Source organism: Mercenaria mercenaria, chromosome 19 (genome assembly GCF_021730395.1).
Source record: "Mercenaria mercenaria strain notata chromosome 19, MADL_Memer_1, whole genome shotgun sequence".
Taxonomy (NCBI): Eukaryota; Metazoa; Mollusca; class Bivalvia; order Venerida; family Veneridae; genus Mercenaria; species Mercenaria mercenaria.
Window position 1 is genome coordinate 32211596 of NC_069379.1, and position 15446 is coordinate 32227041.

General features: G+C 34.8%; 3 protein-coding genes across 3 annotated transcripts in view; all 3 read right to left on the bottom strand.

Annotated features, from left to right (window-relative positions):
- The window catches only part of LOC123541799 (uncharacterized), a 326932-nt gene that overhangs the window by 148853 nt on the left and 162633 nt on the right, over positions 1-15446 (bottom strand). The gene's annotated exons all lie outside the window — the stretch shown is intronic.
- LOC123542253 (complement C1q-like protein 4) overlaps positions 1-15446 on the bottom strand; it is a 323111-nt gene that overhangs the window by 66692 nt on the left and 240973 nt on the right. The gene's annotated exons all lie outside the window — the stretch shown is intronic.
- LOC123542950 (transcription intermediary factor 1-alpha-like) lies at positions 650-3741 on the bottom strand. The gene is made up of 2 exons (XM_053531022.1): positions 2651-3741; positions 650-2015 (listed from the first exon to the last, which is right to left on the bottom strand). Exons 1-2 carry the CDS (start codon positions 3627-3629, stop codon positions 1924-1926), a joined length of 1071 nt encoding a protein of 356 aa, XP_053386997.1. The 5' UTR covers positions 3630-3741; the 3' UTR covers positions 650-1923.

Sequence of the window (15446 nt, forward strand, 5' to 3'; positions counted from 1 at the left end):
ACTCTGGAACTCCCTACCAACTCATGTTAAATCTAGCCCCAGTCTCAGTATCTTTAGAGAGAGGCTGGCGGTGGTCAGTATGTAATTCTGTTGCCTCTGTCCCATTTTAACTGTAGCATACTGTCTTTTTTAGCTTTTATTCTTTTAACATTGTAACATATCAGTTCTTTAACAACTGTTTCTCTGACAGCGCCGCCCAGTGATAGTCGGAAATCGACGGTTGGGTGAAAGATGTAGATGTAGAAAAGCAATGTTGAAATATACATATTTGTACTGATATTAGAAACGAGATGTCATGTTTTGTTAGTAAAAGTGCGTTTTGAATCTTAAAAAACTGAAAATATACAGAGTTATCTCCACTTAATTTTTTCAAGTTTTGCAAGAGCTTTTGTTGTGCAGGCCCGATTTTTCTGATCCGCGAGACTTTGCACTTTCATAATATGTATAGAAACTGACTATAGCGTGACCGGACAGGTAAATCCTGTTTCTAGGCACTTTTCGCACTTTCGGCTCCCTGGCTATAACATAACAAGGACGTTTAAAAAAAAACACGTTGATGTAATTTTAAATATGCATGCACTCCGACTTTTCGACGAATAAATGCTTACATTATGCAAGGATCATGCCAAAATCCTTCTACGAAATGGTTGTTTTCCAGCTGAATGACTAAATAATGTGTTAAAGTGGGTCCATAGATGTAATTAAAAAAATCTAAAGTTTTCATATAATTGATTTTACCGTTAAATGAGGGGGAAAATGGGGATCTCCGACTTCGTTTTCGCTGTATTGTTTTAAGTTTACCCTACCCCAATGTTCACGCGCATATTTTGTGTATCAAAATTTTACAAAAAAATTATTTGTATTTCAGGGCAAAATGAGTTAATCACAAAAATGTTTACATCATTAATTTCATTTTAAGCGTATTCTAATAAAGATAAGATGTCGTACAAACGAGATAAAAGTTCGTGCACTTGAAATAAGATGTCGTGCGGACGAAAAAAGATTGCGTGCGCTTAAGATAAGATGTCGTGTGCTCCAGAGAAAATGCTGTGCGCACGAGATAAGATAACCAACGCCCGATATAAGATGTTGTGCACTCGACAAAAGAGGTCATGCGAACGAGATAGGATTTCGAGCTCTCGAGATAAGATGTCACCGACATCTGATATCGAGAGCTCAAAATCTTAATGCTGTCCAAATGAAATTATATACATGTGTAAGACAGAGTTCAACTGTCTTAGATAAGTGTAACACTTCGAAATCATGTTCCTACTCTGTAACAAGATACTGTATTTTTATATAATCCCACCACTGGTTGATAATATTTTTTATTTATGACAAAGTATTGACCTAATATTTTATTCTGCGGAGTGATTTTGCATAAATTTTGCATTAATCTAAATTCTTCAGAATGCTGAGAAATCCCATGACATGATAAAAATTCGCTTAATCAAAATGATGTTGATTTTTTGCTATCACTAAGTTTGTGCTAAAAGTTCGTGAAGTGCATTTGAAAGTACATAGGTGGTTTTGATATACTAACAGTTACTATAAGCATAGTAAATATATCAACAAAGATTTCTTGAAAAAAATACTAAACCTATTGTTTTATTTTTCGCCATTATTGCAACCAAGAAGGACGTCATTTATCTGTACTCTTTAACATAAGTCACTGCTTTTCGTTACGATAATAGTATTAATATTAACTGTATATCATTAGAAGAATATTTACCTTGCCAAGCCCTCATAATTTAAAACTTTGAAATTTTGATACAACTCTTATACAATTATGAAAACTGTGAAGTGTTAAGTTGTAGAATATAATATGTCGATTAAATCTTTTAATGTTTCTTATTCACGTTTTGATATTTAGTCAGTAACGTTAACGTCGGCCTGATATAACATCGTCTTTGAATTATTGAGCTAACAGTCAAAACATAAAATGATATTTACCATCCAATTTGTGTCTCTTACCTGTACACGGGCACCGACAAAACTAGATGGCGGTCTCACAGCTGAAAATATAAGTGAAAATACATGCAGCCGTGTTTAAACAGACCTTTGGGATATACAATAAGTTCCAAACACATGTTTAATTACGTTCTACGAAAGAGCAAAGGAATTTCATAATCCGATTATTTTGCAAGGAAAAGCAATATTGCCTATGTCATATTGGTTTGCTTCGCATATTTGTACGAACACCGCTGTAAGTGAAATGCATTCACAAAACGAAATTATTCCTATTAGATTTCTGTCTTGACATTTTGTTCATTTCTTATCTTGCTTTTTTGTCACAACACGAAACTGCATGGAAACTGTTAAAGGTCTGATTCATGATTAATGTTGGGGAAATGATAAAATAAGAGCTTACTAAGGAGGCTAAAGTGGCATGGTGCTATTTAACAATACCCCGATAATGTGAGAAAATATCGTGACAAATGTGGCTATTTGTCAACTAAAACAATGTATCACATGTTCTGTCAGATATGAATATAATTGCAAAGTCATTAAAATATATATAATTGATTTTGATAAGCATAAAACATCGTAAAAATGCATATGACATAACATGTTTGTTTGCTTTCTATGATCTGCAAAGTAGAGAACTGACAATAAACACAAGTTACAATAAATGATATCGTTATGTTACCAGTTTTTGTATCTGTTTCCTGCTGCACTGGCTTCGTTGGCTTCTTTGGTTCCTCGAATGTTAATGTATCAACGTTCATTTCCAAATTTGTGATTGCATCATGCTTAGGTTCATTTACATTCGAAATATTCAGTTTGCCAACAGTTTCTCTTGATTTGATGATACTGGACAAGTGTTGGTTGGGAAAAAATTCATAACGTTTGACTTCGCATACTGATTGTACAGTTTTTGACAGCTCATGTTCAATTTCCAGAACACTTACTTTGCTACGTACTGTTTGTATAAACAGTACATTTCCTCTATGGACAGTCGGGTCAATTTTCTGCTTTAATCCTTCAACTTTAGACGTACATTTTGCACATTCGTTATCTAACTTATCAAGGAGTTTGTCGTTGTCGAACATTAGTTGTTTCATTTCAGATATTATATCTGCTTCTGCCTTATCCAGATAAATATTGATATCTGTTCTAAACTTCCTTATCTTAGTTAGCACTTCTTCGTGCATCCCTTTACAGTTTTTTCGATTCTTTTGGACGTTCTCATAGTTTGCTTTGTTCTCATGCTCCAGTTGTTCAATTTTCCTCATCAAGTTTATAAAATTTTCGTTTTCCTGGACGTTTTTCGATAAGTCCTTTATGTATTCGGGTTTACATGTACTATGCTCCAATATAATGCAGTCTCCACACCCAACAAATTCGTGTTTACGACAGTAGAATTTGATCGCCTCATTATCATGCTGTTTGCATTTCTCTACGTCTTCTGCACTTTTCCATGCAGAAATATCTGGGTCATTCATGTCAATCAATTCATGATTTCTATTCCTTTTACCCTTGAGATGATTCCGGAAGCATGTGTCGCACATATATTCCTCACATTCCCGACATATTCCATTTGCTTTTGTTGTAATATTTACAAATTGACAATGTTCACAAAGCTTTAAGCTTTCTCTTTCTTCAGCTAGTTTACCGGAGACTTCCATTTAGAACGTTAATCGATCACCAGTTTTAATCTTAAACTCTAAAATGAGGTTTTATAAGATTTAAGTTGATTAAATTTTATATTTACTTCCTTATATAACACAGTAAATACCTTTGAGAGATCGAGATTCGTTAAAATTTATAAGATAACCCAGATAACGGCTCTCAAGTTTCATTGACATTAGACTGTGTACGATCGATAAGTTTGTTTTACTAGTTTTGAAACGATTTAAACTTACGGTATTATAAGGTAGCGATTGAAGGTATTCATGTGTAAATGAGTGTCAGCAAATATCTTATTGTTCATGCATGCTTTCGTAAACTTGTTTTAACTGTTTGCGAAAAAAAGCTTAGTATGGTTGAAGGATAGAAAAGCTATCTGTCATATTCTGATTAGGCCTAACATACTATGAAGATGAAATAAAAAGAGCATTCGATGGCATTGTTGCGATTCCAAATTTTGGTGATTATATTCAGCTAAATTATCTTGATGTGTAAATATAATTTGATAAAAATGCAAATCAAGCAAAGACGTGGCAATAATTGCAAGAAAATGTACACAGTTTAAGCAGAGGACTTTTTCTTAATAGCGTCATTACACTACTAAGGCATCTAGGACCTGTTTCACAGAAGTTTAAAAGATTTACCCTTTTAACAACAACCTGTATCATTATCTCAATTTACATAGATATACTGCTAAGATTCTAGAAATATACAAACAGTAAAGTTATAAAACTGAATCTGCTTCAAATCATATTTAAGAAAGGTCTTTCTTCTAAGATCAAACTTGGTCTTATGTAGACTTCGTAAAAGGATCTCATGTATACCTTCAGGTTGTGCAGTATTCTAACCTGACCAGCAAATAAACTACATATACATAGGAAAAGATCAATGAACGGTTATTTTCATGCGCGGAGCCAGAGGGTGGTGAGGTCTGAGAGTTCGGACCTAGTGGAAAATCAAAAAGCAAAAAGATAAAAAAAGAAGGGAAGAAACTTTTGTCGAAAATGTAATATTAGGACCGCATCCAAACTGCACTGTGGCTGCTGCTACATACGACCCCGACATAATTCCTATTTATATTAATCATCTCAAAGCAACTAAGAATTTTACGTTTTAGAAAATTCAATTTTGTCATTTTTCCCCAACAGGTTAACCCAAAAAACTGTGAAAATAAGGGGTATATTGTATATAAGATTGCAGTGAAAAAAGTGTTCTAAAATGCCCAAGAATGAAGGAAATGAAGCGCTGAATTTCATAATTTTCCTGATGGGTGGAGGCATGCCCCCGTATACCCCTAGCTGGACGGTACATTTTCTAGTCAACCTGTTTAATATAACTTTATTGACAACCCTGCACATTAAAACGACTAACACACACAAACACACACACGCACACACGCACACACACACACACACACACACGCCCGCGCGCGTACACACACACATCAAATATTTAGTGTTGAGACAAATGTTTGTCAGACCCGTGCTCATAGTGAGGGGTTTGGTCGGAACCCCTCCAAGAAAATTGTCTGGATCCGCAAATGATTTTAAGATAATTCACGCGTGTTTGGTAGTGAAGTCATCCTCTATGTACAGTTTGATCAAGGTGCGCAGCACGAAGTGTAGTTCACGTCATAACAGCTGTCACCGGAGACAGCGCGCTCGACTATTTCGATGCTTGATAGTGAAACTGGGCATATCTGAGGAAAATTGGAGCTGTAAATGGAATGTTTAATGACTGCAATGGCGGATGAAGATATTGAACAATATCTTAAACAATTTGACCTACCTTAAGAACTATCTTACATGCCAAGTTTAGCACAGCTCCATTTAATGGTTTATGAGAAGTCAATCTTCTTGAAAGCTTTTTGTTCTATCTAAAGCTTTGATGATCACTAAAGGCATTTAAGCTGTCACCTTTATATAACTGTAAAAGAAGTTCATGCCACGATTCTATGGGTCAAATTTCCTCTTATTTTATCAAGAAAGTTAGGGGATATGTCATAGAAACAAGAGGACCCGGAAGGCCCTCACCTGACCTATGGATTTAAAAATCAGATCATCAAGAGTAACATTCTGAACAAGTTGCATTAAAATACTGTCATAAATATGGCCTCTAGAGAGTTCATAGTTTTTCCTTTGGTTTGACCTAGTGGCCTAGTTTTTACCCTACATGATCCAGATTCAAACTTGGCCTACAGATTATCAAAGTTATCATTCCGACCAAGACTCGTAAAGAAACAGTCATAAATGTGACCTCTAGAGTTTAAACAATTTTTTCCTTTCATTTTCTTTCACCTGTTGACCTAGTTTTTGGTCTCACATGTTCCAGATTCAACTTTACCTAGAGGTCATCAAGTCAAACATTCTGATTAAGTTTCAAAGAAATATAACCATGAATGTGGCCCCTACAGTGGTAACAAGATATTTCTTTGATTTGACCTGGTGACCTAGTTTCTGACCTCAAATAATCTAATATCAAACTCGTTTAAGATTTTATTAAAGGTAATATTCTGACACCAAGCTTTATTAAGATTAGGCCAAACTTGTTTTCGACCTCGAGTGCAATCAATATTTTCCTTTGATTTGACCTGGTAACCTAGATTTTGATCCTGAAATCCTCCCTCCCAGATTGGAACTTGACCTAAAGATCCTAACGATTAACATTCTGACTAAATTTTATTAAGATACGGTCATATTTGTGGCGTCTACAGTGCTGACCAGCTTTTCCTTTCATTTGACCTTGTGATCTAGTTTTTGGCCCCACATGACCCAGATTCAAACTTGATCTAAAGGTTATCAAGGTAAACATTCTGACCAAGATTCATGAAGATACAGTCATAAATGAAGCCTCTATAGTGTAAACAAAATTTTCCTCTGATGTTTTGACCGTGTAACCTATTTTGACCCAACTTGACGCAGATTTGATTTTAACCTAAAGATCATCAACATTAACAGTCTGACACAGTTTCAGGAAGATATTGCTATAATTGTGGTCCCTAGAATGTTATAAAGCATTCCCTCTGATTTGACCTGGTAATCTAGTTTTCTATCCTATCTAAACCACATTTAACTTCACCTAAAAATCATCAAAATTAGCATTTTTGACCAAGTTTCATTAAAATATATAATACTGTTGTATATATTTACTGGCAGAACGAAACACGTTGCTTTACATGTTGTTGAAATTTCAGATCATATAATTGCTGAAATCTTAGACATTTAGCCCGTAAACTGTAATAACTGGCGAGACTAATTTATGTCTCCGTTACCTGAACTGAACGGAATTGCATTTTGTCAGACTATATAATGTATAGTTATAAAGAAAACACTTCCGTCTGATTTTTGATAGTAGACAAATTACAATAACAGTCACCTCTTGAGAAAGTAACAAGATTAAAAACAGGCTGAAACGTCTATATAGATTAAAGATATATAGAGGATATTACATGAATGTTTTTCATATTGAATTTATTAAACAGCAGAGCCTTGGATTTTATCAATTTTATTCAACGAGTCAAATTTATGAAATCAATGTGGAAATTTACAAATGGAATATTCTTTTTTATCACAGATTAGCTTTTCCTGTCAGAACATTAAATTTCTACTTTCTTTAACTATTATAAACAAGTCAATTTGACCAACGTCTCCTGTACTATAAACGACGTCGACGTCAAAGCTTTATTTAAGAAATATTATATAGCAAGAGTGCTTTAGCACTATTTATGCACGATGGGCGGTAATAATTGTACGCAGGCTCAGTCCGAGTGAAATTATTTTTACGACGTATTGCCGCCCGAGGGTATAAACGGTGTTAATGCACTCTTTCGCTATAAATTAGTTCGATTCTAATATGCCCTTTATCTAAATCTGTTACAGTAGATAAAAGTATGGAAGCGCTCTTTCTTGGTCGCAACAAAAACTTCGACATCATTCTAGCGTAAGGGCGTTTAACAGGGACAAGCATAATAGAATACACTATAGTGTGTATTATCATTTTTATGTAATGGCTGTTTTATATTCCTGCGACGTCAAACGCGATAAATTGATATTTAAAATTGAACCGTACACGCAGATTCCCGCCCAGCTATCATAATACATAGAATACACATGATCTCATAGTAGGTTTGAATACCTGTCAAAGCGTTCTTATTCTCCGTGATAACTGGCTAAAGATAATATATCTAATGTCATTCATTCTCCATATCTGACTTATGACTTGTTGAGAACAGCTTAAGACTTGTAAGGAACCAAAGAATACTAATGCAGTTAACTGACTAATTTTATCACAGATAAAGGCGTGAAACTCTACTTCTCATCAAAAGTTTGATATTGTTTGTTGCAAACTCCGACAGTGTTCTTCGCCTTAACAGAAGACAAAAAAAGAGGGGGCTGACAAGGATGATAATCTAGGAATTAATTTACTATGGCCTTACTCTGTAGCCTTTTGGATGAAAACTGCTTAGATTTTAGCCAGCAACTTTAGTGGATATAAAATTATAACGTTTGTCCTTCCAGAGCTCAAGATAAGCTGCGTACTTGCATATTTACGCAATTAAAATTGCAGAAAACCCAATTGAATTCATAGTGTGTGAACTGAAACGTAAGTTAAATTCCTAATACCCAATTCGTAAAAAATCACTTAGGTATCGCATTTTCCATATTACTAGAACCGGTACGACACTTTAACGCTAGATTTAAGTGACTTTTAATAAGTAGTTGGAACTATCATTTAAACGAATATGAAAATCAACTTTTCTCCAACGGACACGCTGTCGGGAACATTTGCTGAGCCTTGGCACTTTTGACTTGTAACATATTAGCCGCAAAATTAGGAAAACAAACGTGCTAATATAAACTCCTGTGCAGATGTTGGGTGTTGTAAGGCAAAGTCGATACAGTTGAAAAGATGTTTAGTAGAAAGGTTCTTTGAATACAATTATGTATGAAATTTGTTCTTTAAATACCCTAGTCTAAAATAATGCCATACATTTCTTACAAAACCTGGTACACGTGACTAAAAGTTTAGAGTTTAAGTTGAGCGTAACTCTAGCAATTTAGAAGTCATCGCTGAATAAATATTAGACAATTGTTTTTCAGAACAGTATTTTATTACGGAATAATGTCTGATGAAATATAAATACATTTTAGTAGGCATTTTACCGTTACAAGTGATAAACGTCAATTTATATGGTTATGAACATGATGATTAGCAACAGACAGCTTGTGGGCTATCAGATACACGTGTAGTTGGTCGAAAACGACGTCACTAAATGGATCATCCAAGACTTACGATATCGTAACTAACTACCAATACCTTAAGTTACGAACCCTTAACGAGGGCGTTAGAGGTATTTGGAGATTTGGAGATACCTGAATAACGATACCATAGTCTCACTTTAGGTTTATTGTAAATCATATCTTATCTTACGTTACGAATACGTTTTCGAGATAGTGGCCCCTGGATTTCAGTACCAGTACAAGAGATGTGGAGGATGAATGACTTCAAACACATTGTCTTTTGTCAAATTGTTACGGAAAATATACGCCTCACCCAAGGATCGAACTCGCGACACCACGAAGCCTAGATCAGCACTCTCTCTATTGAGCTAAATGAAATGTAGTGGGGGGAGGTGCTGACGAGACTCCTGTTTTTGTATGTTCATCAGAGATACTAAAATGTGAAATATCAACAACAACTAATTTTACATGGAAAAGCATTAGAATATAATTACTACCAAATAACATGCAAATCAGCTAATATATTATATATTAAGCTATAACAACCCACACACAAATCACTACACAAACAACTATTATATAGCAGTTCTATACTAATTCTTTACTGTTAAATATATCATTACATTGAACAAATAAATAACCTAGCGGTAGAGCGTCCGCTTCGAGTGCGGGAGGTCGTAGGCTCGATCCCCGTCCGCGTCATACCAAATACGTGAAAGATGGTACCAGAAGCTCTCTTGCTTGACGCTCAGCATTTAAAGGGAAACTGGCTTCTCTCCTCTCATATTCTCGTGGCGAAGGATTCCATCAGGTATGAGGTTTCAAGAGTGATTAATATAAGTTGTAGAACTTGCTTCATAATCGGCCTTAAATAGATTATGTACAGAAAATAGCATTGTATGGTATACATTACCCTCAGTTTACAATTAGTATTCTATATATAATGGCACAATCAATCTGAACACCAATGTGCATTTTAGTCAATGATAGTATATTCCCAATAGACAATAACCGGGTAAAAACAAATGACAAACGTTTAGTTCTGTTCGTATATATATCATATTTTTGTTTGGTATATGACATGTCCTTAAACGATTATTCTGCTGTTTTAGGATTGATTTAAAAAAACAAACATTTATCTTTGAAAAATAATCAGCAACATTTTATCGCATTATACTGATGTAATGCAGAACTTTAAAATAGTCAAATATTTTTCAAAGATAACAACAGATGAACGGGCCATCAATTTTCAGTATCTAAGTGTACAACATTAATTGTGACGACATAAAACGCTGGCATTTTTTTCACATTTTTATCTATTTGTCTGTTTTAAACAATTTCTGGTCAGCCCTATTTTGTTGTTGTTTTGCATTTCTCTCAAACTTAAATATAACGGAGAAATCAGAGTTCCATGGGCATGAAACTTCATTGAAATTAGACCGAACAGTGTTTCGAGAGCATAAACGTTCGTAGTTTTAAACTAAACAAAGTTTCACGGGAAGAAACTCTTGTGATTTTGAACAGAATAGAGTTTCGTGGGAACAAAATGTTGTGATTTTTTGACAAAAAATGCGTTTAGTGTGCTAATAATTTCCTGGTCTTGGACCAAAACGGCTACAGTTACTATAGTGTTTTGTAAAGAAGTGAATTCGTGGACTTTATCTACTAAACATACAATGGGTGGGAATTTTACTTGTTTGTTGGTAAAAAATTTCGTGGACTGACACAACCACGACCAAACATTGAAATTTACTCCACCACAAATATCAATCAATTTACATTATTACAAAACAAAACAATGCATACACTCTGAAATTCCTTTACTAGCAGCGTGCAATAAAGGACATATAGTAAAGCTACTAAACAAACGAAAACTACTCATGGCAGCCATTTGCATTTTTTTTCTCTTAAAATTACATCTTCTGAAATTAAGCATAATTTGCTTGGAACAATATGTTGTTGATAACGATTCAATACAATCAGTTTTACAGCTAGAGTGGTGGAACCTATGCTCGCGGTATTCGTATGCTCGCAGTATTTCAGTTTTACAGCTATATTTAAAGTCATTAATATTACAGTTTCAACCCATTTTCAAACGTCATAAAAATAAACTTAATCATCTAAAATTCATAAATTAGTCAAAATCAATATCATAGAAGAAGTGGGTAGTGTTTTTGCTGTAAAATAAAAAGAATACTTAGTACTTGTTACAATTTTTACCAATTTTCAGTTAAAAACAACAATCTGCACCTCTGTATTCATACAAAATGGTGCATACTTAATTAAATTTTTGTTAATGCGAAAAAAATTATGTGCATTTGTGTGCCTTTTTTAAAACAAGAGGGCCAAGATGGCCCTAGGTCGCTCACCCGAGAAACAAACCATAACTGTAAACATGTTTGACCTAGTGATTTCATGGGGGCCTCCGTAGCCGAGTGGTTAAGGTCGCTGACTTCAAATCACTTGCCTCTCATCGATATGGGTTCGAGCCTCACTCGTAGCTTTGAATTCTTCATGTGGGGAAGCCATCCAGCTGGCTTACGGAAGATCGGTGGTTCTACCCAGTTGCCCGCCGTGATGAAATAATGCACGGAGGGGCACCTAGGGTCTTCCTCCACCATCAAAGCCGTAAAGTCGTCACATGACCTATAATTGTGTCGGTGCAACGTTTTACCCAACACAATAAATAAACAAATGATTATTTCATGGAAACAAATTCTGACCAATTTTCATTACGATTGGACTAAAAATATAGTCCATTAAGTGTAAACAAATAGTTTCTTTAATTTGAGCTAGTGACCTAGTTTATGAGCCAAGATGACCTACATTCAAACATGACTGTTCCATCAGGGCAATAACTCTGACCAAATTTCATCAACCTCAATTGAACAATACAGCCTCTATCGCATACCAAACGTATTTGATTTGTCATGGTGACATAGTTTTCTCCCCAGATAACCCATATTCAAACAAAGCTATCATTCTGACCAAATTGCATGAAGATCAATTGAAAAATACAGTCTCTGTTGCTTACACAATGTTTTTTATTTTGTTTGATTTGACATGTGACTTAGTTTTGACCACAGATGACCCATATCCTAACTTGAACTATATTTAATCAAAGCAATCATTCTGACTAAATTTAATGAATATCCTGTGTAAAATGTAGTCCCGATTGCGTACACAAGCTTTTTTTTTCTTGAATTTGACCAAGTGACCTAGTATTTGACATAATTGATCCATATTCAAACTCCACCTAGATTTCATCCAGACAAACATTCTGATCAGATTTCATGAAGATCCGGTGTAAAATGCAGATTGGCGAAGGTAATCATTCTGACCAAAAGTCATGAAGATCAATTAAAAATACAGCCTCTATCGCATACACAATGTTTTTTGTTTGACCTAGTGACCTAGTTTTTGACCCCAGATTACCCACTTTCGAGCTTAACCTAGACTTCATCAAGGTAAATATTCTGACAAAATTTCATGAAGATCAGTTGAAAAATACAGCCTCTATTGCATACACAAAAAATACACAAGTTAAATGTTGACAGATGACAAACGACAGAAGCCGGATAAAGAGCGATCACAAAAAGACGAAGCTAAAATTGTTCTTCATACATAAGAAATACATTTCCTATAATTTCACTTTGAGGGCTCAAAGGTGTAAAAACAAACTACCGTCAACAATAAGTGTTACATTCACACAGGTGGCTGTGTATGACAGCCTGAAAACTGAAATATTGTTTGTTGTTCATAATTCATCAATAAATGTTCCTGGTATTACACAAATATATAAGTGTTGCTATCTGATATGAACATGCTGATTCCTGATAGAATGCGACATTCCTTACAAATTACTCTGCCATAAGAATGCTCCCAAGTGAAATGGTCAGTCTTTCCCCAATCAGATTTGACCAATAGTCCACCCCCTCCGATAAAGTTCTTTTTTTATTTCTTTTCTTTCACAAAATAAAAACGGAGAAAACTAAAAACAGTTGGTTTTCTCTCCCATTTTGTTTGTTCCGCTTATAACCCATCTCTTAAGATTTTGAACACAAATATGGGAGAAAACTGACCTGTTAATTTTTTCTACCCTCTGCTTAGTTTTATCCCAGTTATTTTTCCCTTTCAAAAAAATGGAGAAAATACTAACCACTTGTTTTTTACTCACCCTTGGTTAGTATCACTACCTGTCTGTATACAAAAATTGGAGGAGGACATAAAAAATCTCATATAACTAAGCTTAAAGTCAGAGCACTACCTAAATCATACACAAATCGTATCTCTCCAGCATGAATTCGTTTATGTTCATGCAAATCTGAATTTGGAAGTTTATTTTTACATACAGATGTCACACTCCAAAAGCTCATTACTTTTAAAAACGACATTTCATGTGTTCATATATGCTTGAGCTCCAATGGAATGCTTTCAATCAAAGACAGAATTCATAAGGTTTCTCTTCAGCATGAATTGATTAAAGATCATGTAATGAATCTACTCTTTTGAAAGATACCTTATGTTTGTTGCACTGAAGGGCTCTTCACATGACCAGTCTTAATATGAATACTAATCCTGTGTCTCTTTAAGTCAGAAGAGATTTTAAAAGCTTTTTTGCATGTCTCACACTCAAAAGGCCGTTCTCCAGTGTGAATAAGTTTATGTCTACGCAAGTCCGCTGCTCTCTTGAACTTTTTGCTACACAAGTCACACTCAAATGGTCTATCATCCGAATGATGAGTGTATAACTTTCCTCTCCAATTCAATAATTTTTTACTTATAAACCATTTATAAAGTTTCTCTGTAGAACGGGTATATCTATGGTCATTCAATGTTTTTGCTCTTTTTATCGATTTCTTACAAACAGCGCATTGATATTCTTTTATAATATTGGTATGAACACTGCCGTTTTTTTTTTCAAACCTTTATATACACTGAATGCTTTTCCAGACATCTTTCATCGAAAGGCTATTCTCTTCTGTATAAATATTTAAATGAACTTGTAAATTGACTCTCTGGCGGAATATTTTCCCACAAACTTTATATTTAAATGGACGCTTTCCAGTATGAAACTTCCTATGTTGACGTAAATTTGCTTGATATCTGAAAGCTATTTCACAAATTTCACATACGTAAGGGCGTTCCCCAGTAGAACTGACTTATGAACTTTTAAATCTGTTGCGCGGATAAAAGTTTTCTGACAGACCTAAATTGGTATGGAGACGCCGATGTTTCTTGCATATCAGACGGGGATTTCCGGCATCTTTACCGGTGCTGGAAAAATCCATCTTACACCCCGGGACTCTCGTGCTGTTAATGACGTATAACGAACTACATATATGTAGAAAATTTATGTAGTAATTTATATTTTATTTAAAAAACGGAATAAAACTTCAATACCTTGACAGTTCCTATTGGTTCCTGATAGTATATTTCTCGATTCAAATCACGTTATTTTATCAAAAATTCATAACGTTACGCAGCAACTGATAAAACCAAACCGGAACTAAACATTGTTGTTTGTTTTGAAACGTCATGACGTCTTTCCTGTTTACGAAAGTTGGTTTCCCGCGCTGTGTTTAAATACACTGCCATAAGAAATAGTTCTAAAAAGAAAGCTGTTCGATTGATTTTATTTTTATTATTATTTCTTGAAATCAGTATGCAAGAAAAAGATTCTGTCACTGGTTATAGGTGCAGATGGAAATATCCGGCACTCGGGTAACTGTTTAGGCGGTAACTCGGCAGGGAGCCTCGTTACCGCCTAAACAGTTACCCTCGAGGCCGGATATTCCCATCTGCACCTACAACCAGTGAAAGAATCTTATATTCTGTAGTGTACCAGGCAAACATTTTTGATCTATGTTGGTGTACCTTCTACTAAACCAGTTTTAGCTCTACTGATACATATATCATATATAACAGCATGGATCTACATATATATATATATATATTTATATATATTTGTTAGCAGTAATTCATGTGATATCTGTAACAGTTCCAGTGAATGAAATAAAAGAAATACAGAATAATATTGCAGGATATTGCATTTTTTCTAGAGTAAAAATGGAGACAAAGGCATGGGTGGTTGGCGAAAGACCCAACCTGGAAAGAATGGACAACTTATACCATCAAGCTCACGGGAAGATACCATATTGTCTGTCCCAGCATCCATACTAGTTCAAAACTACTGGAAACTACTCATTTAAGTAAATCACCTAGCACTAAACACTTGTCTGAATACCAGCCTTGACCGGGAATCAAACCTGGATCGCTTGCATTGTGGTCAAATTAAATTTTGCTAAATCTAAGCCGCTGAAACTTAAACCCTGAACTTTAACTTTATTGAAGAAGGAATCAAGTATGTCACCGCTTTGTTTGGTAGCCAGGCGTTTATCCATTTAGCTGGAACATCACATTTGCGTCTGTTTTTTTTTGTGTGTTACACTGTGACTTAAACATCATCTGTTACGGCGATTTTCGTTATACATGTAGTGTTCTGTTTTCATTTAATTTATCTTGAATGTATGCAACCATGTTTTTCTACTTCTCCTGGCAGGGATGTATATAACA